This window comes from Struthio camelus, chromosome 3 (genome assembly GCF_040807025.1).
Source record: "Struthio camelus isolate bStrCam1 chromosome 3, bStrCam1.hap1, whole genome shotgun sequence".
Lineage (NCBI taxonomy): Eukaryota > Metazoa > Chordata > Aves > Struthioniformes > Struthionidae > Struthio > Struthio camelus.
Window position 1 is genome coordinate 43,140,252 of NC_090944.1, and position 26,823 is coordinate 43,167,074.

Consider the following 26,823-nt stretch of genomic DNA (forward strand, 5'->3'; position numbering starts at 1 on the left):
TATAATTATCTCTTTGTGTAGTTAGTTCTAGGGCATTCAAACCCAGAACCGCAACAGAAAAAAAATGAAAGGATGAACTCTTTCAAATAAGGCTCTTTACACAGCCTACTTTTGCTTCGTTATGCCTATTATTCTCACACAGAGATCTCAACAGTGACACACTACCATAATATTTAGCCTTTGTAAATCAGAAACAGTGCCAGGGTATTTGTGCAGTTTTCCTATCCATATTATCTGGAATGCAAAGAATTTCTTTCTGTGCAAATGTCTACAGGACACAGAGAAAGACTGTTACCATTTTCACTAAGATCCTCCCTGCAATGCTCAGTCCTAACTTTAAATGTGCAGCAGTCCTCTCCCAGCTGCTTGTTCATATCCGCAGTTTTTGCCAAAAGGAGAGAAAATGCATAAACAATCAGAAGTGAGCTTTTAAACAATTTCCTTCTTTAAAATTGTCAGGCTCTGTAAATTGTTCACTTGTGCATGAGATATTCAGGAACTCAAACTTGTTTGTATTTGCTTTGCATCTGTATTTCTCCAGGAGTTGCTTGGCTCTGCTTCACCACACCTTTCCCAGAAGTGTTATCAATACCCCCCTGAGAGTTATTCCCCCCCTCAGAGTTCTTGGAAATGAGTTATTCTTCCCTGTTGGCCTCCATCAGTAAACGCTCATTTACATGCTGGCCAAACACTTCAAGTAATTTCTTCAGATTTCTGGATGAGCCAGTGAAGTCCTTTTTGCTCTAAAATGGGCTGCCAGCAGAAGGCTGCCTCAATTAAGCTTTGTGGCACAGGTGAAAGAAATGTTACACACATTTGGGGGTGTTTTTTCTGAAATCTAAATGCTCATCTCAAGTTCGGAGATGGTCTTGATTCATACTGCTACTTGTGATTCGGTACCTTCAGGAAGGACACATCCTAGATCTGACATCCACCCTACAGATTTGTAAGCAGAGTTTTGCCATTAAAAATGCACTGGCTACCAATAGGCTGAGCTTTATTGAATATTTAAATATTTCAGGTCCTCTGATAACCAAATCACGGCACCTCTATTAAGACTGACATCAGTAAAGAACATTAAGAATATAAGGTGGTTGGCAGGCGTTGGCTATATTTTGCAAAGAATTAGAAAAATTATTTAAACTATGTGCTTTAAATAAGATATTCTCTCTGTAAAACTTTGTTTGGAAAACGGAAAGGAATCTTTTTATGAAGATATGGGCATCTGGTTAAGTTTGTCCTAGGGAGACACTTAATGCCAGAAAAAGACAGAGCGGGGACCGGTGCAAGATGTCTTTATTTTTAAATACAGGTCAGAGAAACATTTTAATCACTCCTCCAAATGCCTGCCAGCCTTTTTTTTCTGCCAGACACATGCATTTCTTTATTGCACACCGAGCTGCAGGACATATTTTTGATGCATAACTCTCGGCAACTAGAAGAAAAAATAAAGAAACAATGCCTTTGATTTTCCTTTAAATGTTCCTCTGTTCAGCCCAGAATTATTCTCTTATAGTCTAAAAGACAAACGGCTGCAATAACAGGCACTCTTTTAAACGCCATTTGTTTGGATTTCATTTCACTGGTGGCCAGTTAGACAATCTATGAAGTTGTATAACTGCAATTTGTGGACATTAATATTCACCATATAGTCGCCAGTACGGAGAAAGGAGCATGCAGTGGTCAGGAAGCCAGCCTGCACACCCAGTTTCACTTCCGTGACAGATGTCCTGCGTGATCTTGAGAAATGCCGTGGCAGCTTCTGCACTGACGTCAGAAGGGTTTGCTCCGGGTGGTATGATGACAGCCACTTCTGTTTTGAAGACAGGCCTCCAGGACACCACGGTTAGGAAGGACCATGGGAATCACTACCAGTCTACTCCTCCTCATTTGGCAAGTGATTCTTCTGGTTCGCTGACTCTATTCCGCTCCTGTTGTTGTTTTCCAGTTTACCCTTCTTGCCTTCTCTGGATATAGCTACACTACAGCCATCAACTTGATCAAAGGTTGGGCACGTAGAGATGACCTACTATGCAGGTAGCCAGCTCATGTAGAATTAGCAGGATGATCCCCACCAAGAAAGCTCAGCAAACACCAGACACACAAGTACTTTACTTGGGCAAGCCATTTGTCAGTACTGAACTCAGTACTGTCATGGCCACAGCAGTGCCCAGAGATAGGATCACAGGCAACAGGTACAAACTGCAACACAGGCAGTTCCATGTGAACATGAGGAAAAACTTCTTTACTGTGAGGGTGACTGAGCACTGGAACAGATTGTCCAGAGAGGTTGTGGAGCTTCCATCCTTGGAGATATTCAAAAGTCATCTGCATACAGTCCTGGGCAATGTGCTCTAGAGGACCCTGCTTGAGCCAGGGGGGGTTGGACTAGATGATCTCCAGAGGTTCCTTCCAAACTCAAACATTCTGTGATGAGGAATTAGAAGTTGGCATGGCTTTAGCTACATGAGGTAGTCTGAGTAGTTCCTGAAGTGAAAAAAGTCTCTCCTGCTACACCCATCCCCTAGAAACCCAACAAAAGACAGCAACTGGAGCTCGGAGTCTCTCTGATTTTCTTCGCCAAACGCCTTGCGGACTGAATGTTGTCAGGAGTCATAGCCATGACTCAGAAAGTGGAAATCTCTCCCACTTTCATCTACCCACTTCTAGGTACCACAGCCCAAATACCTATTTTAACACTAGTCCCATTAGAGATGATTTTGATACTTGACATTTCTGAAAGACTGAATAAAGAAAACTAACAGTATACACACACACCATGTTGAGCACCTTAGAGATAGGAAGCCTCATAGTGCCTTTCAAGAAATCAACAGACACGCATAAATTTTCAGTAGTTTTATTGAAAAATGCCTCTTTCGTTTCAGAAATAAATAATATAAGGCAGTGAAATTCACAATTTGCAGTTACAATATAAAAGCAGCAATTCTATATCCATAGTCTTGCAAACAATTTCCAACTGCTTTTGGTAACTAAGAAACATTGTATTCTGAAAAAAAATCCATACTAAATATACAACACAAACATGCAATTCCATCTCTGCAGGATTGACTGCAATTTGGCATAAATGTTAATGTGTCTAAAAACAAGGAGATTTAAGGCATTATTAAACTGTATCCAGTTGATACAATGATTTTAGCTACATCACTTAATGTCTGTGGTTGTTAAAGGAGATGTATAAGAGCAGTATATGCTCTGTAAAGTGTAACTAAGAATAGAAGAAAATGACAATGATACTGGAAGGAGAGGAATTTTTTGCTTCTTTCTTATTTAACTAGATAATGCAGACCTGTGATCTGACTGAAATGCAAACATGCATTTGAAAAAGAACAAAAACGTAGAGCTAAAGCAAACAGTCCTTAAAAACTTGCAGTAGCTCTGTGGTTATTTTTGTTTTGGTTTTTTGGGTTTTTTTTTTGTGTTGGATTGGTTTTTTTTTTACATTATTTTAATGACAATGCATTACTGGGATAACTGAATGCACATATTAACTTGTAGGCAGCCACTCTAAGCAGAAGTATTTTACAAGCATTTCCAGAGCAGTATGAAATCTCTAGTTACATACATTGCTATTCCCACATAAGCAAGATACTCCTACAAAAGGGGTGCATGTCTGATTTGAAAAAAAACAGAAAGCTATATTGCAAAAGAAAAGATGCACTCTCCCCATGTGTATCTGCATATGCAAGCACAGCAAGAACAAAAACCACCAACCAAAAAAACCAAAACAAGACACAAATCTTTACTGTTCTGTTTTTGCATTTCTTGACAGCGATCTTTTCCAGCGCATGTGTTCAGGGTATTCTGGTGAATGCATTTCAACTCCATAGTCCTCATACTCGTCCTCTCTCCTTTCTGACTCCATAGGTACTATGAAGGGTTCACCTTCAGGCTGATAGGGTCCACTTTCAGGCACGTATGATTCTGGTTGAAAATAGTTGTCCGATTGAACATTATAATTATTGCAAGTCTTTGAATCCACAAATACAATGAAAGTTAGTTTGTCTAAAAATGTTAGTCCAATCTTATTTCTATATAATAAATATATAAATTAATAATTCACTGGGTTCTTTTTCAGTTTTGTTCATGAAACGTTTCTGGCAGTAAAAGGTAAAAATTAATTTTGAATGGCTTTGTACTTATAATACACAAAACATTGCAGAATGAATCTTAATGTATGCAAGGGATCAACTGTTGTTAAAAAAAGCAAATCAAATAAAAATATTATTTTACAGCTACTTCAGTAAATCCAAGTACTGGACTTTACCTTAGACTATGTAATCAAAAGAGCACAAGGGAGCAGATAAAATGAACGAGTGGGTTTGGCATTTACTAATTTTCTCTGAGAATGGGAAAATAAGTGTACATGTAACTATCACCAGCGGCAATATACAGTACATATCACTTTCTGGTGCTGTTCCTCGTAACAAACCGAGTTACAGCTGGTGCTTCAGGAACACCAAAAACTACAGCAAAACAGAAAAAAAAAATAATTATAAAACTTTTGTATTTATATCTGCAGTTACAGAATCCAACAAGATTACATATACAAAAAAGGCACATGCCCCAATTCAGACATGTTGGTAACAAGCAACAGACAGGTAGATTTCATAAGTTGTCAAAGATGTTATTCTGGCATCTAGCAAGCAGCAGCAGGCTTTTATGCAGAAGCATCATGAAGAGTTGTTAACAGATTTTAGTGGATACAATCCCATACAAATCATTTACAAGCCACAATTAGTTTACTATTTACACAAGTCAGTTTTCATTTACTAGGTTAAATCTGTCTCTTCTAATGGCATTACCTTTGCTGGTTAGTAGTTTTATAAGCCTCCTTCATCACTGAGGCTTTTGAAGAGTTGGGGCTTTTTAAAAAAAAGAAAGACTGTCTACTTGATTATTGAAATGCAACAGGCTTAATGAATTGATATCACTGTCCTCTATCTCATTCACGAGTTATGTTAGTAAAAGAATTTCCCCATTCCATGAGACAACATGGTTCAAAAACCATATCCGTGGTGAAATATCCATACGGACTCATTTTCTAATAAGCACGTGCGCAAACATCTCAGAAACAGGATTTTCATGTATTCAAACTGTAAGCAGCACTGGCGACTTAGAAAATGTGTTAGCCGAAACCTGAAACAGGTCAAAGATGATGTTAGTCTTTTAACAGTCAAACTGATTTGCAAAAACATACTTTCATCCAAATAAATACATAACAGTTAACTCATAGGCATATATTTATATATGTATACATAGCTGCTTACTAGAAAGGAGATCACTGCTGAATCACAGGTACAATTTTCTTTCTTTTCCATTTAAATCAGAATTTTGCCTGAGATCTGCATAAACACCTAGCTCTTTAACCAGCAGCACCGAGTCTGCAATTGTGTACATATATATATATATATATATATATTTTGTTGTTGTTCTTTTCATGGGTACATGCACAATACACTAATAGCAAACCATATCCAATAGTAGTATCACATACACTAATTTTGAGATGTTGCAATGCATACATATTAATTTGTTAACAATACTGTGGTCCTGCAGGATCCCCATGTAAAATATGTTAATGCCTTCTCAGTCACAAATTGGTGGCCGCTGTCACCCTTTATACTGATTCCAAAAGGTCACTGTTTTGAGCTACTTCAGAGTGGAAGGCTGATATGACCCAGGGCTAATCAGAGACTCCAGGCAGTTTAACTCGGTAGAAATTGTAGGACAGTGTTGTTTTTCAGTTGTCTGCACTGTATCATGGAACGGATTTCCTTTGTGGAAAATTTTGATTTCAGGTATCAATTTTGTATAAATAATCCTGACATGGCTCAAAAAGAGAGACACGGAAATTGCCAACCACAGCATTCTTTTTATTTTTCAAGAGAAACATGGAGAATTCAACCTTGTTCTGAAGACAATTGGAAAGGGTGGGGAGGGGGGAGAAAAAGAAGAAGAAAACAGTCACTTAAATCCTATGAGCAACATTATCAACTACTAACCTTCTATGTTAAAAAAAAAAAAAAGACTGAAACATTTAGTTACTACTTCCTATTTAAGTTGAACCACATATCCCTTCAAGTAAATATGTATCAAAATCTAAATGGCTGCTCATATACCTGCAGGTTACAGTGAGGCAGGCCTGCTTGTTGCAACCGTTCCCTGATTCAGTATGCCCAGGCTAGCAGGACTGCCTCATGTAAAGCAATTCAATATGAACAGCCACATCTGTGAAGGTTATTTAGCACAAATAGCGGTTAAGTTGTTGATAACATACCTGGGAATCCTTGGCCATTGTAAGGGATGCTAGCACACTGGGATGAATCACAATACCCTGGTGGCCCTGGGGGACCTCGAATACCCGCATTTCCAGGACGACCTGGTGGCCCCGGGGGTCCTCGGGATCCTGTGGAGCCTGGTGGGCCAGTTCTAGATTCTCCTTGTGGACCTAATTTTAGAATTGAAAGGTGGGGAGGTTGTTTTCTTTAAGAGACAGCTTGATAAAATAGCTAACATTACTGCTGTCTAGACTACACAGTCCAGTCTATGTCTTTGGTGAGAAAACACTCGCACTTTGTTGCTGTATGGGGGTCAACGGAAAGAAAAATAAAAGAAAAGCAGAAATATGACTCATCATTAGTTGCTTCCCTGTGTGTGGCTTATTTAAGGATTTATTCACAGAAATTGATTTAGCAAGGTTTGAGCCAAGTTAGCAACATCAATGAATTCTCTGGTTTATTTCCACTCTGTGTAAGATATGAAGATCTCAAGGGAAACTACTAGATTAGACAAGCACACTGGATTTCAATTAAAATATAAGAGTACATTAATTCTGCTACTCTGAAGCCCTAGGGTAGATGAGGTAATGTTTTTCTTGGAACAGGTTGTATTATGGTTAGCAGAAATATAAAGCTTCAAGTAACTGGAGCTACAATTTGCTGCAAACATCTTATGGATCCTGCAATAAAAAGTCATGTTTAGCCTTGTAAACTAAAAGTAGAAACAAATAATGCAGCTGATTTCTGCCAAGGCATCAGTGAACAAAAGTACATGACACAAACAGCGAAAGCAATGGTCAAATCATCAGGCTACCATCTGGTAACTCTGTATCATGGAATATTTCATAGTTCTAGGACAAAGTATAATGACAAATATAACTAAAAATGGAATTAGATATTCCAAAAGTAAATCAGCCAAAACTTGCAAAAATATCCATTAAGTATTTGGCCAATGTATTCTCATGAAATCCATTTTCACACAAGCAAACATACCAGATATGTATCTACTGGCCACATCCAACAATCCTTTTAAATTGCCCATTGTTATAGAGATTTTCATTATATTCTAATACACGTCAAAAACATGAAGTGCACAGAATGATGTATGTTTAGTGGCCATAAGCAATGTAGTTCGCTATGAAAAAATGCTGCCTTTTTCCTCTACTTTTCTGTAACCCAACTTTAATTAAAACAAGAAATATTTACCAGGTGGCCCCGGCAAACCTCGTGGGCCTTGAGATCCAGTCCCTCTTTCACCTTTCTCTCCAGGCATTCCTACAGAATTAAAAAAAAAAAAATGTAAAAACCAAAGGAAGGAAACTGCATCAAGAAATATTTCTTCATGTTCTCTGATTGATTTCAATATTTAGTTCCAATTATTTAACGGACTAGGGCTGGTCAAACCTTATTGTACACAGATGCCTAAATGTATATTTGAGGAAATACTTAATTTGGATATAAATAACCTCAAAATAAAGTAGGATGCAGAAATCATTTAGTGTGAATAAGCTTTCTCAAAACACAGAGAAAGCTTTGAGACGGTTAAACCACCGCAAAACTTTATTACGTTAAACAACAAACAGGAAGGTAATTTCAACCTTGCATACTTTAAGCCTATGCCACAGCAGAGCAGCTGGAATAAGCAGAGGCCACATAATAGTTCAGTACAGCTACTTCACGTCATTGCAGTGAGCCAATACAGCCAGAAAATAAATTTGCCCACCAGTTAAACCTGGTTTAGAGTTGCTTCCCTTTATCAGAAAAGTGCAAAGGGCCAAAGACGGAGTCCTAATTCTTTTGACTTTACCCTGTCTTGGGTTTCATGAAACGTGAGCAAGAGAGAGACAGAGGAAAGCACTATAGATACAAACTGATGTAACCGATCTTTCCTCCACTACATCAGTGTCCTCCAAGCAATCCAGCTGAGCTGGTAGGTATGTGCTTCCTAGTCTGACATGGTAAAGGGATCACACTGCTCCCCTGGCAGCCTCTGCACTATGTTCACACTGAAATACACAGCTGCTCTAGGCATTACTCACCTCTTTCACCAGGTGGTCCTTGGACACCAGGCGGTCCTGGAAACCCTGGTCTTCCTCCAGGTCCAGGCTCTCCTCTTGTCCCAGCAGCTCCTGGGGGACCAGGTGGTCCTGGTGGCCCTGGCTGGTTACGGTTTGAATAATAATCATTCGGGATTTGATTCAGCATCTGATTGAATCGGCTCATTTGGCCTTGAAAAGAAAAGAAAATGCTTCAGTAAAAACATGTGAAAAACTTTTATTGCAGTGGGAAGGAATAAAGAGGTATCCCTTTTCATTAATCTTCTCCTTGTTCTGTCCAAATAATTAGTGGTGAATCGGTACAGATGATTTAGGGTGAGTTAAGATGAATGTCTAATAAGCAGGCTGAAAATAAATGGAGGAGGGATGGGAGAAGGGTAAAGGGGAATTCTGGAAACAGACAGTATCAAAAAATTAACGTTAAAGTAGTTATAAGTCAGAAAATAAGTGCTTGTTTACAACATTCTTGCTCTCAAAGCTCTAGTCAAAGGTTGTCTCTCCTCTGAAGAACAGAAAGGACTTGTTACGCTTCAAACAGTGAAGAGGATCACATTTCCATGTACTCTCAGAAGTTACAAGGAATTCAGGATAACCTCTGCGTAGAGCAGCAAGCGCACAGTCTACGAACTATGCAGGATGCATAGGCTTGTGCTGGCCTTCAGCACGTAGGTGAATTTCATTTCCACAGAAAGGTATCTTTGATCAGTGTAGCTTGGCAGAAAAGAGCCCTTAATTAGGGCAGGGGAAGGGAGGGGCACATCTAGCCCTTCCTAATCAGTAGTGTAATGTGCAAATCATGCCCTAAACTCTGAAGAGATGAGCTGAATATGAAAAAATACAAGGTTGATCAAAAAAAGAGAAGCTAAGTGACCTCAGAGAATACATTCTTACTCGTAAGCCTAGTACACTTTCATGATTGTGCTTTTCTTTCTGTGTGCCGGCTAATGAATTAGACATGCTGTAAAAACAGCCACTGCAGATATTCTAAAGGACAAACTGTCCTCCCTACCTTCGCACACTCACTCAGTGATCCAAAAGTTATTTCTGTTCATCAAAAGAAAACAAAGAATCAAGATCTTACCAGCACTTTGCCCTTATTACAGAGACAGCATTAATTTTTAGGAACAATTTATGGGCACATTTGGCTCTGTCTTCCTTGGCAAGCCTGCTAGTAGCAAAAGCACTGCCTCAGGGACAGAGAGAAAGAGCCTCTGCAGAGAACACTTCCATGGGATGCAGAGCTGTACTCTGTAACTACCCCCTGTGTGGCAGCAGAGGACTGAAATTTAATTTGGAATCCTTGTCCAAAGTAATTTCACTTTTACTTGCATACCACAGCTGATTCTGTGCACACTATTTACCCAAAGACCATCTGACATTTCTCACTAGTAAAGCATCTGCAGCAAGTATCCTTTTCCTTGCATATTCCCTCCTCTGGAAGATTATGACATAATTAATGAGAAAATGGATACTAATTTTATGGCACAGAAAAGGTAAGCTTTGACCAGATGGACAACACGAAGATCACTTGCCTTGTAGTGGGTATTGGACTCGCCTGTGTATTTCCAAAGGTCACAGCTAGCCATGGCCATTCATGGTCAAGCTAGCCATTTAGATCTGGCAATGATTTAGCGCTGGATTCTTTTCCCCGCTAAGCCAGTGGCACGGACAGCTACAACATCACACAAGCTCTTGTTATGCTTTGTGGCTGATATCCTTCATCTTAAATTCAAACTGTTCTTTTCTCTTTTTAACAAGCACACTAGTAAAGCAGGGATATGAAGCACAAAGAAAGCAACAGTGTTTACCATTTATCAGTTGTTCACAGACTTGTCTTGCAACCGCTCGCATCATGTTCTGCGAAGCAATGTCTCCCTAAATAATCAAAACAAATGTTTCATTAGCAAGTGTCTGTGCTTTGAAAGAGACTATGTTTTATTAAAAAGATGAGAAATTGACTTTAAAGCAGACTTACTCTGTCACCTTTTTCTCCCTTCACGCCAGGTGAACCCTAAAATAAATATATCCCCACTATTAGTTCATTCATCAAAATATACAGCAACATATTTGCTCAGGGACACAAACACAGAGGGATCAAAGCAGAAATAGTGCTATGGGGGTAAAGAGACACACACGCACACACACACAGAGAAGAACGTTCTAAATCTTATTCTTCAGAGCTGCTGGTTAGCAGAATTATATACAGACAGATGAAGAAATCTACCAGGTCCCTCAGGCACTAGATAGAGCTTTCTCTACTGGAAATTAGGTAAAACAGACATTTAAGCATAATATAGATATGCAAAACTGTGCCACAGATGTTTTTTTGCTTTATTTAACAAAAAAAAATACTTTACAGAACACTTAATACACTAAATTATGTCCATTAATGGTTGGGAACTCTTCACTAAGTAACACACAGTTTTTGGCCTGAAAAGTGCATTCATCAGAAGAAAGCATCTCAAGGCTGGGAAGAGTCTCAGGACAAAAAGGCCTAAACATTCTAGGGTCAGGGCAGTCCTGGAATATAGGAGATGCAGGCTCTAGTCCCTGTGCTGCCCAGGTCACAGCACAGGGAGACGTTTACTTCTGACATCAAAAGTAAATTTCTTCACCACACTACGCACTCAGTCCCTCTCTGGCCTAATTAACATTTATTTTTTCAGACAGTTCAGAAAAGCTTAGCCAAGAGAAGGATCTGGAGATAGACTGAACTGACAACCTAATGGCCAGAGTATTTATGAGAGACAAAAGACCCTACTCCAAATTAGGCAAAACAGTGACTTGAACTAAGTTTCCCGCCTGCCAATAGTGTAGTATTGGAACATCACATCATTAATTATTTTGGATGTCCAAATATTTTCTAATGTGAAAACTTTTTAAAAATGCTTTCACAGAATTTTCATAAGGACAAGGTAAACATTACAAATTTCAAAAGTTGTCATAAAATGGTTATCTTGTTTTCCTGACAAACTCTAGTTATTCAGGCTAGACCAGCTTACTTTCTTGCAAAGTCTATCCTTTTTAGATAATACATTCACTGTGGTAGCCATAGTGATCAAATTTAATCAAATAAGAAATATGCCTCTGATTCTGCCTGGTCTTTCTGTACTTTCCTAGACGAGTTATATGCCTATTTTTCTCCAAGCTTTCTGGAGTAAGCTTATATTCTCAACAATGTCATTTTAAACACATCAACAAAGGAGCAACATCATTTTAGGAGGAACATCTCTTACTTATCACTCTTGCTGGCTGAATCTTCCTATTACTCACCCGTCTAAAGGATATGCAAAATGATCAAAATAGAATTGCAGAAGATGCTATGAAACACTACAGAAAAGATTGTCACATAATTCTGGATAAATGACATTCTTGTTTTTATCATGTTCCTCATTCTTCATCCTTGTCTTATATTAAACCTTTTTCAGCAATGCTCTGATAGAACTGCTTATTTCATGGAAATTCAGTAACAAAACAACTGCAGGATTCTGTTATTCTACCCTACATATCGGTCTGAGATCTGCAATTTTAGAAAGCTTTTTGACTCCTTCAAGAGGACAGACAAGGTCCTCCTTGAATTTTACATTTCAGAGGCTACAGAAAGTGCCAGAAGAGACTGAACACGCAGCCATTTTTTGTGCATCATCAAACACACTAGCAGATGGTGAAGAAAAAGATCTTAAGAAGAAACTCAAATTAGGGTCAAAGAAGCTAGCGCATTTTGACACTGGGCGCACACTGGAAATTTGAAAGCTGTATTTCTAGCATCACACTTCTGTAAATGGTGAAGCATGTGTGTTTTATGGTGCCTTTTGTGTGAATTATATGTGACTTTAATTTTAAGCCTTAGCCCAAATCATCATCAAAGAAGATAAATGAGGAAGAAAAGTAGATGTCTACCTAGGACAGCTGTCTCCTTGAACCCACAAGAAAGAAACAGGCTGTGCTAAGGAAAAAAGCACTATGCACAGATGTCACATAAGACAGAGAAAGACACCTTTAAGTTCTTACTCTCTTTATAATGACACCTTCTCTGCTAATTCTCAAACATTTCTAGCCTTACAATAGTCTCATAGTAGTCTCAGTTTGAGGTGCTTTATAATTATTAACATTTGCCAAGAGCTAACTTTTGTCTAACAGCAATTTCCATTTGCCTTTGAACATCCTAGCGGTTGTTACGGGTTTTTTGTTTTTTTTTTTCTTTTGGGGGGGGGGGGGTTGTTCAGAATACTATATCAGAGACCAACCAAAAGGATTGAATCTCATATGTAAATATGTATGTCTTTATTGTTAGAAAAGCATAAGATATACTATAAAGATGTTTTTAGATGCTGAACTAGAAATACGTGCACACAATCTGCTCTACAGACAAAATTTTGTGTGCGCACCTCCCACACAATGTTTTGAGACTTTAGCCTTATGTTTGCATTCCACTGTCAGCACAGAAAAGTGCCAAGATAGAATAAACCATAATTTCCTAGGAAAATGTAATGATGATGCTTGAATTGGTGTATTTTTAAAGATTTTCAAAATAGACAACAATGATCTCAGAAGGATGTTTATAGTTTGCTTTGGTCTGTTTGACACAGTTTTGGCCACAGTAAAAATTGCAGATGCCCGTTTAAAATAAGCAGAAAATCAGATACATGGTCATTGATTTTAGCCATTAAGTCACCCTTTGAAAAATCTGAAAATCTGCAAAATGTTTTAAACCTATTCTTTTAGTTTGGATATCAAAGTTAAAAAGGAAGGAAAAAAACTGCATTTGTTGCAAGAGATGTTTAGAAAGCTGTCATGACTAGCCCTTCCAATGCTCTTGAATCCTCACTGTGGCAAATGCCACATATATGCGCCAAATTTGAGGGTGATATAAACAAAACTTTGGCTTAAACTATGGCTCCTGAGGTGGCCAGTGTAAGTTTTACAGATGACTTCAATAGAAGCAGAGTTAGGCCACAGCTGAGTCCTAAAAATCTATCCTAAATTCACCTGCCATAAAGTGTCCAAAGAGCACAGGAGCTTTGCTAGCTGAGCAAAAAGGGGCTAGTACAAGTTCAAACACATTTTCACTTGTAGCCTAAATTACAGTTTGAATGTACGACATATTTCAAAGGTGAAAGACCAGTTCAGTCATCTGCTGCTCTGCATGGCTCTCCACATAGTTACACATACATCCTAAGTATTACCACTTTTTAATGCTCAGTATCTCTTTAAGAAGCCTGTTTATCGCCATTAACAAAGCAAATGCTAAGTGTGGGCTGTAGCTGTTTTTCATAACATTCCTACAGTACCCACAAATAATTTCAACAACTCAAGACAACAAATCATTCCACTGAGGTCACAGTGTAGCTGGATACGAATTGAATGCAGCGGCACTGTTTCACAAACTCCATCAAAGTTCTGGGCAAACAAATTCCCATGGGGTACATCTCAGGGTGTGAACTTAGTGCGCTGAGCTTCTCAGCAGTAGTGATGCATACACCTTCTCATGGCACTCCACAGAAAATACAAGGCAGCTCATCCATCCATGAGTTAGTACTCGGCACATGGCTTATCTGCATTGCAGCTTCCTGCCTGACAGCTTGTTCATGTGAAATTAATTGTACAGACTCAAATGAAAGATCCAGAATGGCCACACCAATATGGCATATGTGCCCCTAGAATAAATTATGCCACTAATTTGCAAAATACTAGCCACTTACTAATATGCACCCAATATACCTATGAAGAATCAAAAGTCTATTGCCCGTCAAACTGATGGATATTCTCTCCCTTCTCTCTGGTACTCTTTCACCTGCACCTTTTCTTACTCTGTGAATTCCACAGGGAAAAGGTTTGTCCTTCAGTCCTAGCCTAGCAGATCCAAGTGCTGAAAGAGACCAGGGACTTGTAAATGCCATAGCAACGTAAATAAACTGTAGCAATTAAAACCATCAGAAAAACACTTACGGCATTATTATCTCTCAGTCTTTAATAACTAACAGTATGTCAAATGCTGATGTACCAAAACTCTAAAAGAGATGTAATTTGACTCTCAATTCAATGGACATTAAAGTGTCAGCCATAAACTATCGCATCTTTCTAAAATACCCACAAGCCAGTAGTCAGTTTTTTCACTTTCACTAGTCTGCAATACAAAAATTTGGGAAAACATCATTAAAAAATGATTTGTCAGTGATGATACTTCTCTTTCGGTTGCAATTTGGCAATTTCTGGCATTGTCTGAAAGCATATTTATTTGAAATTATCTGCTGAGCACAGAGTTATTATAACTGCTCATTCTTTGCAAGGCTTTCGTAGTACAACCTTGTGTTGTTTTGACTGGAAATAAATCATATACTGCATCTCTTGTTCCTTCACTAGATAAGCATAAGCATTAGAAATTAGATTATTAGTACATACACAAATCAAACGCTCATTTCTGGTTTACTGTGCTGGCAATGCTCTAATATTTACTTAAAACATCCTGTTCCGATGATTTCATTTGCTAGAGCATGCACACAAGATAGCTCTACACAGAAGAGAAAAAAACGGAAGCAAACTTAAAATATTCCAATCCTATATACTATTTCTGGAAATATCCTTGCTGACCGGTCAAGAAAAATTCGTGAGGCTGATTTCAGCCAAAAGCCGTGCTGATCAGAAAAGAAGTTGCTGTAGTAACAAGGCACAACATTGCCCCAAAGTGCCGCCAACAGAGGTCCGCCAGCTAAAAGAATGTAAAGGCCATTCACTAAGTATAAACTATACATAGTCAGTCAATTCATTGAAATCAAGCAAGCCTCATTCTCCCATTTGCTACCTTGCAAAGATACACAGATTTAGCCTTATGATTGGAAACGTAGGGGGCTGTTCTTAATTAATTTTAAAACTTAAAGATTAGAGACAAACTGGCACTATGTTAATGACAAAGTTTGTTTTCCATCTAGATGTTTTAGAACTGTGATTTCCAAAAAATAATTACAATTGCAGTTACTGAGTTGTTATTTGCATCTTCCTCCCACTTGGATATATTCTCCTTAAATTTCACTTTATTTTCTTTTAATAGACAAAAACGTTCAATTTAGTCAACTGCCAACATTGTGAGAAGCAGCAGCTGCTGCTGACATTCTAGTTTGTTGATAGCCTGTGATGAGGGAGTCACTTGGGGTCAGTGTGAGGAAATGCTAGTTTTTGCTGCATGTGGGATTTTTCTGAGCTGTGGGATGAAGGCTGGAGCTGTAGCAAGGTTCTGCAGCTGAAGGAGGACAAAATAAAAGGTTTGCTTTTTTATTTAAAAGACAATGAGCTTGATTGTTTTCCTTGAAAGAATGTTTTCCCTCCACAGGAACCATCAGTTTGCTGCTCCCAAACACCATCTCTTTGAGAACCTCTTTGGAGAGGATCTCTGCATAGATGGATGCAAGATCAATGGATACCTGCTGGCAGAGAAGGGATAATGCTCAAGAACAGCATTTACATCAGAATAGACCTCTCCCTAATGTGCATAGGATTATGCTCTAAAGGTTTTCACAGTCTGTTAAGTCCTGGAAGCATCAATCTAATGGAATTGTATACATAAAACATAAATGTCTTGCATATTTCCTGGGGCCCTTCTAGACCAAGAAAGCTAGATCCTGTTGTCACAAACACCATTTCGCAGAGTCCGTTTTATAACAAGAGAGTTCCATCTTAAAAGGACTCAGTCTACCTAACCATCCCAGTACTGTTTGCGCTTTCACACCTATAAAACAACAGTACCAGAACTTTTCTTCTCTGATAGTCCAAAATCTTCTATTTCCCAGGCTAATTTTTTTTCACATAAAATGTATATCTGTTTCTTCCTGAGCCAGCATCCCCTTTTAGCTTAATGACTCTTTCTAACTTTTCTGGCTGCATATATTTATGGACAACTATCAAATTCTTTCTCAACCTCTATTTATCAAACTAAACAAATGTTGTAGCCTCTTCTAAGATAGACAGTCCTCGGTTCTCAATAGACTACTGATTCATTTGTGTTTCTTTCCCAGTTGTTTTCTTACTATACTGAAAACTTCCACAGGTTTCTCTTGGAAGTACTTATGAACCGATTACAGGTTCAAATTTCCTATTTCCTATGAAAATTCAGTTAACCCTTCAGGTAACAACTCTTTTTAATATAGGTACATATATCACAGTGGAGAAACGTTTACAGCCATGTTAGTGGTGTGGTCTGCCTTAGCTTCGCACATTAATGGTATTTAACACATCAGGAAAGAACTTCAATTGACTGCATTCACTGGGAATGTCTTAGCAACACCAAGGCTCCTCAAAATTTGCCTATAACTTTGTATATCTTTGGCCTGGGGTGTAATGTTCCTTGCTTTGCAGGGGTCTGTCACCTGACCTGTGCTGTAGTACTATCACTACAGATTGCTCAAGCAGAAGAAAAATGTCAGGATCTAGTCACAAATTGTTTTCTCCTCCTATTTACCAGAGGCAATGCAAAGCCTCACTATCTTTCTCCGTGGCAGGAAGTTACAAACGCAGGCAGGTCTGGACTATCATTAAGAACACTGAAAGTTGCATTTGGCCATTAGGCTGCACCTTTGGCAATTCTATCACTGGACACAAAGGAGACTGTTGAAATTCTGTCCACCAGGAGTCTGATAAAAACATCTGTGCAAGGTGCAGGCCAGAATTCCTGCTGAGATATGTTCTAGAAACATAAGAAATAGTAAATACGATGCACAGTGTCACATTACAAGAAAGTGGAATAACTGAAAAAAATTGTGTTCTAACTGAAAGGAAGTCTTACGATTAGAATGTAGGAGAACTTGCACATGGTGCTCGGATAGAGATTGACTGCTTTGCTTTGCAAAAGCTTTGGAACTAGGCTTGAAGTCAAATTTCCTTCCTTTTCACGTTAGTTACCTGCAAAAGATCTTCACCACTACACCGGGACACCTGTCTTGGGAACAAACCACAGCACCCTATGCCTGGCACAGCTACATCCATCAATCATGTGACTCGGCAGGAATATCACATTAGCAATGTCTAAAGGTAGAAAAGCTTCAGTTCCTTCCTAAGAGACCCAGTGCCCTCTTCTGCAAGGACAAATGGGATTTATAGGCTCACAAGTGCAGGCAGAATTCAGTGCACATATGAAAACGATCCAGCTTCCAGGTGCTCCTGGGATCTTATAGCTCATAATCATCAAGCTGCCAGCCTACTATATATGCCTCCAAACTATCCAGCTGTTGTATACACAGTGACTTTGAAGTGGGATGGAAAATTCTGACTGATTTCCAAATGATACGGTACAAAAATGAATGACTTCCCCTTTCAGTTGCTACCCTCGCTCCTGACTCAAATGTAATTTCTCAGAGATGCTGTAAGATAAATCAATTTAAATTTCTCCTGAAAGTGCTGGTGGGAGGCTGCACCTTCTGCTCTTTCTCCCCATCCAACATGCACTTTAACTTTAGAGGTCTGTATAGAACCCACAGTTCTCAGATGATTTCAAAATCATAGTGTTAAAACTCCAAACATTTGCTAGCCAAAAGTGATCGTATAACATTATCAAAGATTTTCCACCTTCAGCAGCACACCACTTTTTTACTACACACACACACACAAATATAGAGACTTTCCAGTCATTTTGCTGACCCAGCTCTTCATGCTTATACAGTGTAAAAATATATATCTTGGCACATAACAGTGTACAATCTTTTTAGTAGAAACCAGTGACCACAATTTCCAGCCCTAACTATTAAACTGAGCAAAAAGACATGCTGTAAAAACAAAACTGTTTGAAAGAAGCCTTGCAGTCTTAGGTCAGCTCCACTGTATTAACCACTGTCATAAGTGTGAGGTAAGTATTTAACGCAAGGGTAAGTCTTATATTCACCAACGGAGAGAATGTAATTTTAAAATTGATACTATATATGTATCACTATCTTACTGGTGTTCCACGATCTCCTGGCTTCCCTGGTTTTCCACTTGGGCCAGCAACTCCTGGAACTCCTGGGGCACCCTACAGCAGAAAGACATGTAAAGGGAATTGTGGCGACCCACAACAGTCTAAGAGCAGTTGTCTGATAAGAAACTTGCTGTGGTATTAATGAGCGCAGAGCAATACCAAAAATGCCTCATATCAGTTTTTTCTTCTGTTAGGTACACATCATATTCGAAAACTTTCCTCCAGAAAAAAGATTTTGTTTCTTTGTGGAAACATGTTCTTCTACAAAACATCACAATTCTAAAGGCATTTCAGAATCAAAAGATGCAGAGAGTGCCTGCATGTTTTGGGTATGGCTCTTAATGAGGGCTTCCTAAACAAGTATCAGACAGTTGGGCCTTCTCACTTTGCGTAGCAAGTCTGTGATCCGTGTAAAAGTTCACAACAGTGAGCCCATAAAATGAATTTTAGTGATTTGTGAGCAAATAAAAGACCAACACCTCCTCTAACACGGCCACACATAATACAATGAATTAGATTTTTAAGAAAAAGACTAATTTTCAAAAATTCTTGTCAGGAAACAATTATTTGTATTATTGACAGAGGCTATTTTCTCCAGACCACAGGCAATAAGGTGCTTAGTTTCAGTAGATCAAGCTATGTATTCCAAGTTCATGACCAAAGAACCAGGCAAACTGGTTCTTCTCTTGTTTACGCTGGCAGAAGTCAGCTTAGAAACCACTGGAAGTCAAGGGGGTAAAGCCAACTGACAGCAGCATTAAACTCTCACGATGTTTGTGAATCCACGTTTTACACAGCTCTCTGTTCACCTTTTACTGAAAGGTTTTCAGATCTGTTTGATATTATATAAAGGATCCATTTCATATTTCACAGAAAGTGAAAATGTCAGTTTGGCTCTCTTTTGGCTCATGTCTCTCATTTCAGTGTATACGAGGACAAAATAATATTTACCGCTGGTCCTGGTGGACCTCTTGGACCTGTGGGACCATCTTTTCCTGTGAAACCCTATTCAAAAATGAAAACATGAGTGAAGATTAACCTAAGATTGTAACAATCCTCTGATTAAAATGGTCCTTAAGATTACATAATTGCCATACTTCTAATTACTACTAGCATATATTTTAAAACTTATCTCAAAGTAGCTACCACAGCTAATACCTTCTAATGGGAAGGCTATCTATCAAACAGTGGACTTCAGCAAATTTAGAAGATGTTCAGGTGCTGTTGATTAATTGAAGATGGAGTGAGTCCCTCTCAACACTATCTGAGAAAAGGAAATGTTGTTCTGTCACAGAAGAGGAAGACTGTCCTTATTGCTGTTCTCTCTGCTCACAGATTAGCTGGAAAATCTGAGGTTCCTACTTCAACAAACGAAGAACAACAGAACACCTCCCTCTCAGATACACCCCCTACAGGAAGACATGCTGAGAAACTCTATTTCAGTAATCTAATACAGCCTTCTCAAACAAACATTTATGGTCCACTGATGACCCATGCTCTGGTATGTTCTTTGGCAAGTGGATATCACATGATGCTGTGTCTTCATTTCTGGCTATCAAATCCCACTAAAGGATAACTATAAAGGCATATGTCATCAATTAATTTTGGCTGTCAAGCTAAGTCACTGGTTCAGACGTCTCAAGGATGATGTGCCACTGTGAACATAAAAGAGATGTGCCTAGAAGGTGATTTCAACAGCTCCACAATAAAATATCTGTGAGCATTCCCTTCATTGTGAGGACATTTCAGAATCCCCCATTCAAAGAAAAGTTTTTGGCTCCAAACAAAGGCTAAGGAGCAAACTTGTCCTTCCCAGTAGGAGCACAGATAGAGTCTTTAGGGATGTGACATCTCCCAAACATCGAGACCAGTAGAGCTCCAAGGGGTTCCTGCCAGCAGTGACAGTATGTGGAAGACAGCAGGGGTGAGTGGCTCAGCAGAGCCCTGCGCAGTGGGCTTACCACTCTCTACGTGTGCAAGCATCTGACAACCTAGTCAGCAGAAACTGGCTGTGGCTACCCTATGGCTATCAGGGGAGGCTTTCACCTCCAATATTTTCCAGTCCTTCTACTTTTACTTCTCCAGGTTAGGTGTTTTCTACAAAGCATTTGAAAACAGAAAGCTATGATAAAGAAAAAAAAGCCATTATTTGATCCTTTAACGAGATAAACCGAGGAAACCTTACCCTTTCTCCTGGAGGTCCCATTGGGCCAGGTGGACCAGGTAAACCTGGGGTTCCCTAGAGGGAAGACAAATGATAAACTGTATCCAAGATGGAGAAAATATCTGCTACGCTAACCCTTCCAGCACAGTCGTACACGTTTAAACATCCAATTGCCTTCAACGTTGCTTTTTGGCAATACAAAAATAAAACAGATCTTTGGGAGAAATCAGTTATTCCATATACATGATACAACTCTACTTTTTATTTCATCCTCACTTTATTTTTTACTGCAGTTTTCCTCTCCTCTCTTACCAACCCACAATTTAACTTCAAAAAGAATTTTCAGTCCTATTATCAAAAAACAGATATATCCTTTTCATTGCCTTTTCAAGTATGGCTTAAGTGTCAGCTAATCCTTTAACACCCGGAACGAAAGTCTTGCTGCAGTTATCCCTCAGAAAAGAATTTCTGAAGAAAAAAAAAAAATAGAGTCTTGCTTTATTATTCTTTCCTCCTTTTACACTATTCTTCTATTTTTTTAACAATCTGCTGCAGATATCTTGCAGATTCTAAATTCTCTGCTTCTCTTCTTCGTAGCTTCTGGGTTAAGATTAAATGCTAAAATTAGACAGACCACATCAGAAGACACCCAGGAATGATTTCACTCAGCACCCTGCAGGATCAATACCCTTATTATAAGAATCAGATATTGAACAGTCTTTTTATATCACGTGGTCCACTTTTTCCTCTTTTTTTCCTCATCCCACCGTCACTTAAATGCAGCATTACTTTGTACAGGACATTCCTACTGCCTAAATGTATATTCCTCATAGTTACAAGGGCTAATAAAACAGGTAAGGAATATGAGGATCCTGGGCCATAACTGACCTCCTTTGATATATGAAGCTATATCCACAAGACCACTTAGGCAACTCTCATATAATTTTTACATCCTCAATAAAATGAAGGACAATATAAGTAACTGAGGAAGATTAGTTATGTCAGCACATGGGCAGAGGGTGACCTTAGATAGTAAACCTATAATCTACTGATCACATTACCCTAGCTTTTCATACAGATTTCAAAAAAAAAAAAAACACACCAAACCTCTCAGACCTGAAAAACAGCTTGTTGGCTGATTATCCAAAAACTCTTAGTTTTTTTTCCACAAAATTTAATCCTACTTTACAATATAGAATCCTGCAAGTAAATGAAATTTATATTGTTTTCTTATTTCACAAAGCATATAGTTAAGCATATAATTGTGTAACTCACTGTCCCAAGATAATTTCAGCTCCAAAAGAATGATTTCAAAAAATAATTAGGTAACATTGTTAAAGAAGAGTTCAGTAAAGGTTTTGTAACCTCTACTTCACAAAGACACTAAACCATAGGTGGTCAGAAGTTGAGGCCTTCCAGGGGAAGTATCAGTGTACTTTTCCTAATCCATGGGTCTTTTCCCATGTGTTCATGACTGGCTAGATGGACATTTGGTCTGACATAGTGCAGCTGTTCTTTTAATCTTTCTCTATTTTGAAAGATTTAGTATTTCCCACATTTCAAATGCCTAAACGTAAGCTAAATATGTTTCCAAAACTAGTGCTTAGGAAGCTCTGAAAAGAGTCTATGACTCTTGGTGATGTCAGAGACAGCTGTCTATCAGCCAACCTACATTAGGAATATGCTAAGTGACGTAAGATTCTTATCTAAGAATCAACTTACCGATCGCCCTGGTAGCCCAGGCTGGCCAGCATCACCTTTCATTCCTTGACGCCCCTACAGTGTGCAGAGATGATTATTAGAGAGTCTGAATTACAGAACAGAATAGCAAAATAACTAATCCATGTAAATGCACACAAGATAATTACTGCAAAATACCTAAACTAAGAAATCCATAAACCAAATGTGTATTATGGAAAAAACTAAGATATATTTATTTCTTCAGTGAAGTAATAATGATCATTTCATAGGCATTTGCAAATGCAAGAAGACTGGCTGACATATTAAAAATATAAACAAAAAGATATTTTGGGGGAGGGGCAGATATTTTGATAAGTGATATAGAGTTTTCAGTAAGAGAGACTGTAAAACAATATTAATGTCTTCACAGGTGAAGCAGGGAAGGATTACATATTTTCTCCTATCGATCCTCATCCTTCTCAACTGGGGAATGGAACTGCTACATCAAGGAAGAACGTAAAAGCTTGGTCTTCTTAAGATGTCACAGTTTTTCTCTAGCCCACTGTCTAAAAGGCATTACGCATTTCTAGGACAGGAAATGTGGAAGCACACAAAGAAATAATGTACTGCCTTTCGCAACCTGTCTGCATTCCACATATACTACAGGGTTATGGTTTATATGAATAGTCTAACCCACATGAGCTAGATTTGGCACCACAATACTTATTTTCAGCAGTGGCTTGCTAGATAACTCAGCATTAATAACTGCTAATGACATATGAATCATCTAGCAATTTATAAACACAGCCTCCAAATGTAAATTGTAAATTGATATGAAAAACAAAATTATATGACTCAGAAGCGGCCTTGTAACTTATTTATACTAATAATAAGTTCCAAGCAATACGTTGGTTTTATTGGTGCTTTCATTCTTCAAAGGCTTTCAAAATGCATGTGATAAATAAAAATATTTATTATATTCTACATGTGAAAAGAACACATTTAGCATTTCATGCTGTTTGGTGTCTCTAGGCCATTTTGGTGAAGCAACCTCCTAGTTTACAACTGAAAAATGAAAAGCATCTATACTGGTTAACAAACTCTTTCTGATTATTTATTAAAATACACCTGAATCTAGCAAAACTTCACCAGTACTAATAGCGTTACTCTGGCTTGAAGGCATGTACCTTAAATCAGAAGTAGGCTTTACTAAAATACACATGCTTTTAGCAAGAAAGCCCGCCAAGAAACTCGGGGCTATGTTTGTATGCCTATGATAGTTTTGAGCCCTAGACTTTTGAGTCCTAGGAGCCACAGTCCTAAGAACTATACAGAAAAACTGTAACAGAAAAAATGCTGTAACACAACGCGCATCACTCAGCACTCACTCCCTGTCCCTTCATAGGCATAGGATAGATGATGTTATTGTACTGAAAGAGACTTGTTTTATAAGGTTCCTGTGTTAGAGAGGAAAAAGAGCATTAGGGCAAAGTTGCCAGCCTCTTCCTGAGACCTTTGCCCCTGCTGACAGCTCTGTCTCTGCACACAGTGTCACCCACACTCCCCACGGCCACTCACCGGTTCTCCTGGGATTGACAGCCCATTGGGGCCCTGCGGACCTGGCGGACCTTGAGGCCCAGGAGGACCTGTCTCACCACGAGGACCAGGTGGCCCCTTAAAGCAGAAAATAAAACAAGATTTAAAACTACAACCTCTTCTGCAAAATCTTTTGAGTTAGGCACTTTAGGGTAAGTCAGCACCCTGGAGACACACTGACACTTCAAAATAGGCTATATCCCGGAAGCTGCTTCTATTCAAATGCTGTATCTTTTCACAAGCTATTCTCTGAGTCAAGTTGGAAGTCTCAGCCCAACACAAGCTTTCTGGCAGTGTTAACTGGAAGCATAGCTGTCTTCTCTGTACAGAAGAGAACAATGCTGCAGGGTGTATATTTCCACCCTCATATATGCGATCTAGTTTCCTTATGTGGGGTCAATGCCTTTTAGGCTGCTTATATAGTCTTAAATAGATAGACTGCACATAAAAAACATATAGCTGTATTTCCAATTAAATTTTTATAATCCCCATTCTTAGCACAAGATAGAATTCAGCATACTAATCTTCATACAGGTAAGTATGTCACAACATGATAGATCTATTGCAGAAAGATACTTACAGATGATCCGGTCAAACCCCTTTCACCTCTGGGACCTTTAGCACCTGGGCCACCCTAAATTGAATATTTGGAAAGAAATGTATTTTATACAGGCAAGGGCACATCTTACCAGTGTGCGCTATGAACTCTCTTTATTCCTATATCAAATTTCTATGTCAAAGTACAAACTTTTGAAGTGTGTAGATCACAATGCCAACAGTACTAAAGTAAGAATAAACGATGCATCAGGACTTCAGTAAACCACATCGACTTCAGCCTTGCCAATTCAGCCCTTTAACTATTTTTATCATTTTTGTCTTTGCAGATACAAATTCATGTAATTTATATCCAGTTTTCTGAGACAGAGTAACCCTCAAAATCACTGCCTACCTCTCCAGTAGACTGCCAGGCCACTTAAACAGGCTTCATATGCCTGATACAGCATTTGTTGGTAGCTTTGAAGTAGGACTACTGGGCTGAATATAACTCCCTTACCTTTAAAGCAACTGGTAGGAGCATGTCCGTTCAATAGAGTACTATCTCTCCGCATTAAAAAAAAAAGTAACTAATTTCTTTCCCTGACAAAGTAGAGTCTTTTCTTGGAGTGAAATTCTGACTCTGTATTTAGGAAAAATATTTGTACATTCATACACAAAAATACCTTGTGTGAAAAATGCAAGCTGAGTTTGGGCCAGATTTTCCAAACTGTCAAACAATGAGGAGCTAGTCACAGCGAGTAAAGTGAAAATACGCAAAAAAGATCGTTACATAGACAAGTATAGGTGGCAGGAGCTGCCCAATTGTATTCTGAACTAAGAAGGAAAGAGAACAGAATAATATGATGTTATGAACCTGTTGATGGCAGCCGTCTCTCTGACTGACCTTTGTTTCACAAAATCATAAATTAACTGAGTGGCGGTTTCCACTTACTAGCGGAACACAAGAACAGGAGTATCAAACTTTCCCTAAGATAGACACTGAAGAAAAGCACCTGGTTTTAATGCTGTCTGCTCAAATCAAAACTCTCTCTTTTCACTTTGATCAACACAAAAGTACCATGATAAATTTAAAATCTAGAAAATCATTAATTAGTTCCTTACAGCTGGTCCAGGAGGTCCTGGGGGTCCAACACTGTCTTGAGTACAGGTACAAGCATTTGGAAGAGCTGGACATTTTGCTTCATCCCTCTGAAAATTCAATCACGATAATTACTGTCCTTTTAAAGAAAAGTATTTGGTGGTAGCCTACTTTTCTTTTTTACAATAATAACAGCAAGATTCTCTATTATCCCAACTATTTTCAAGTACAGTAGAACTCACAGCTGAAGACTGCTTTTCAAATTTTTTTCTGCAGGACTTTTTATATTTTTAGCAAATTATAACCTCTGGGAGAAAATATGAGAAGATAAAAGAAAAATATAAGACACCAACAGCAAAGCCACAGGCAAAAACGAAATCATATGCAATTTCTGTTGTTAAAACTAGCTACTTTTTGAAGGGCGATCTAACAACAGATGAAATAAAAAAATAATACAGCTATTCCGTTCATAATTCCTAGGATGTTAAATATCACTGAAATACAAAAGATAACTGACGTTTTTTCCACCATTCCTAAGGGACTCATTCTAACATACTTGAATCTTCTTCTCTCAGGCACAAAACTTCGAAATACAGTGTTGTTTACCAGCTGCTCTGAGAAGCATAATTCAAATGTGTTGTCATCAGTAGGTATAATATCAGATTAACACTGCAATTGTTCAATCTGTTATTAATATGATTTTCTGAACAGACTCCAGTTCATTTATACATACCATAGAAGGAAGGTCACAGCATCTGTCCCTGCTAGTCCAAACTGGACTACATACAATGTCAAAATTCTGGATTTCAAACTGTAAAAGAAAAGCAAACAGCTTCATATCTTGATCAGTTAAAGGTACAAGAGACGTTATTTATAAAACCTAGTATCACATTTTCACTTCTTTTTTGACAATAATAACAAAAATATGTTTAAAATTAATTAAAAATAAAGTAAAAAATTAAAAATAAGCCTACTTAAGGCTAGAACCAACCTCAAGCACTGATGCTTGCTCCCCTTCTGGGGCAAAAGGTAACCGTATAAAGTGACCCAATAAATATTTCACAATACTTAATGACCAACACAGATGAACTTCTACATCTGCTGAATGCCTGCGCACTTCAACATGAAATCTGGCTAGAGAACATCTGGACCAGCTCTAAGGACTGCAATCCTTGGGTCATATATTAACCCAGATTCATGTATGAAACTTTCCATTGACATCAGCCGGGAATAGTTTTACAGAAAGGCTGAAGTGGGGACATTAGATAGACTGTATGGTAAAAACAGTTTTCTCTCTTTTTTTTTTCCACCCTCATAGCCACAAAGTTTGATACATACAGGCAAACATATGTGTTCACCAAGAAACTTTTTCAGGTGTTATGGTCTGCGTACATGGATCGTAGTTCAGACTTAGGTCTTCTAATATGAAGCCTGAGTAATAGCACTGATTA

The 26,823-nt window shown here is 38.5% G+C and overlaps 1 protein-coding gene across 5 annotated transcripts in view; it reads right to left on the bottom strand.

Moving 5' to 3' along the window:
• Nucleotides 1-2,841: 2,841 nt before the first annotated feature.
• COL12A1 (collagen type XII alpha 1 chain) overlaps nucleotides 2,842-26,823 on the bottom strand; it is a 106,284-nt gene continuing 82,302 nt past the window's right edge. For 3 of the 5 annotated variants that reach the window (XM_068937562.1, XM_068937563.1, XM_068937566.1), the window contains 14 exons: nucleotides 26,106-26,183; nucleotides 25,396-25,482; nucleotides 24,317-24,370; nucleotides 23,719-23,814; nucleotides 22,183-22,236; nucleotides 20,482-20,535; nucleotides 19,248-19,301; nucleotides 18,279-18,350; nucleotides 10,332-10,367; nucleotides 10,165-10,231; nucleotides 8,339-8,527; nucleotides 7,506-7,574; nucleotides 6,299-6,469; nucleotides 2,842-3,942 (listed from right to left, as the gene is read on the bottom strand). In XM_068937562.1, the coding sequence (XP_068793663.1) occupies nucleotides 3,761-3,942; nucleotides 6,299-6,469; nucleotides 7,506-7,574; nucleotides 8,339-8,527; nucleotides 10,165-10,231; nucleotides 10,332-10,367; nucleotides 18,279-18,350; nucleotides 19,248-19,301; nucleotides 20,482-20,535; nucleotides 22,183-22,236; nucleotides 23,719-23,814; nucleotides 24,317-24,370; nucleotides 25,396-25,482; nucleotides 26,106-26,183 (1,263 nt within the window). In that variant the 3' untranslated portion in view covers nucleotides 2,842-3,760. Of the gene's footprint in view, nucleotides 5,158-5,798; nucleotides 5,933-6,298; nucleotides 6,470-7,505; nucleotides 7,575-8,338; nucleotides 8,528-10,164; nucleotides 10,232-10,331; nucleotides 10,368-18,278; nucleotides 18,351-19,247; nucleotides 19,302-20,481; nucleotides 20,536-22,182; nucleotides 22,237-23,718; nucleotides 23,815-24,316; nucleotides 24,371-25,395; nucleotides 25,483-26,105; nucleotides 26,184-26,823 lie in introns of those variants that run through there. The other 2 variants (XM_068937564.1, XM_068937565.1) reach the window with 2 other exon arrangements.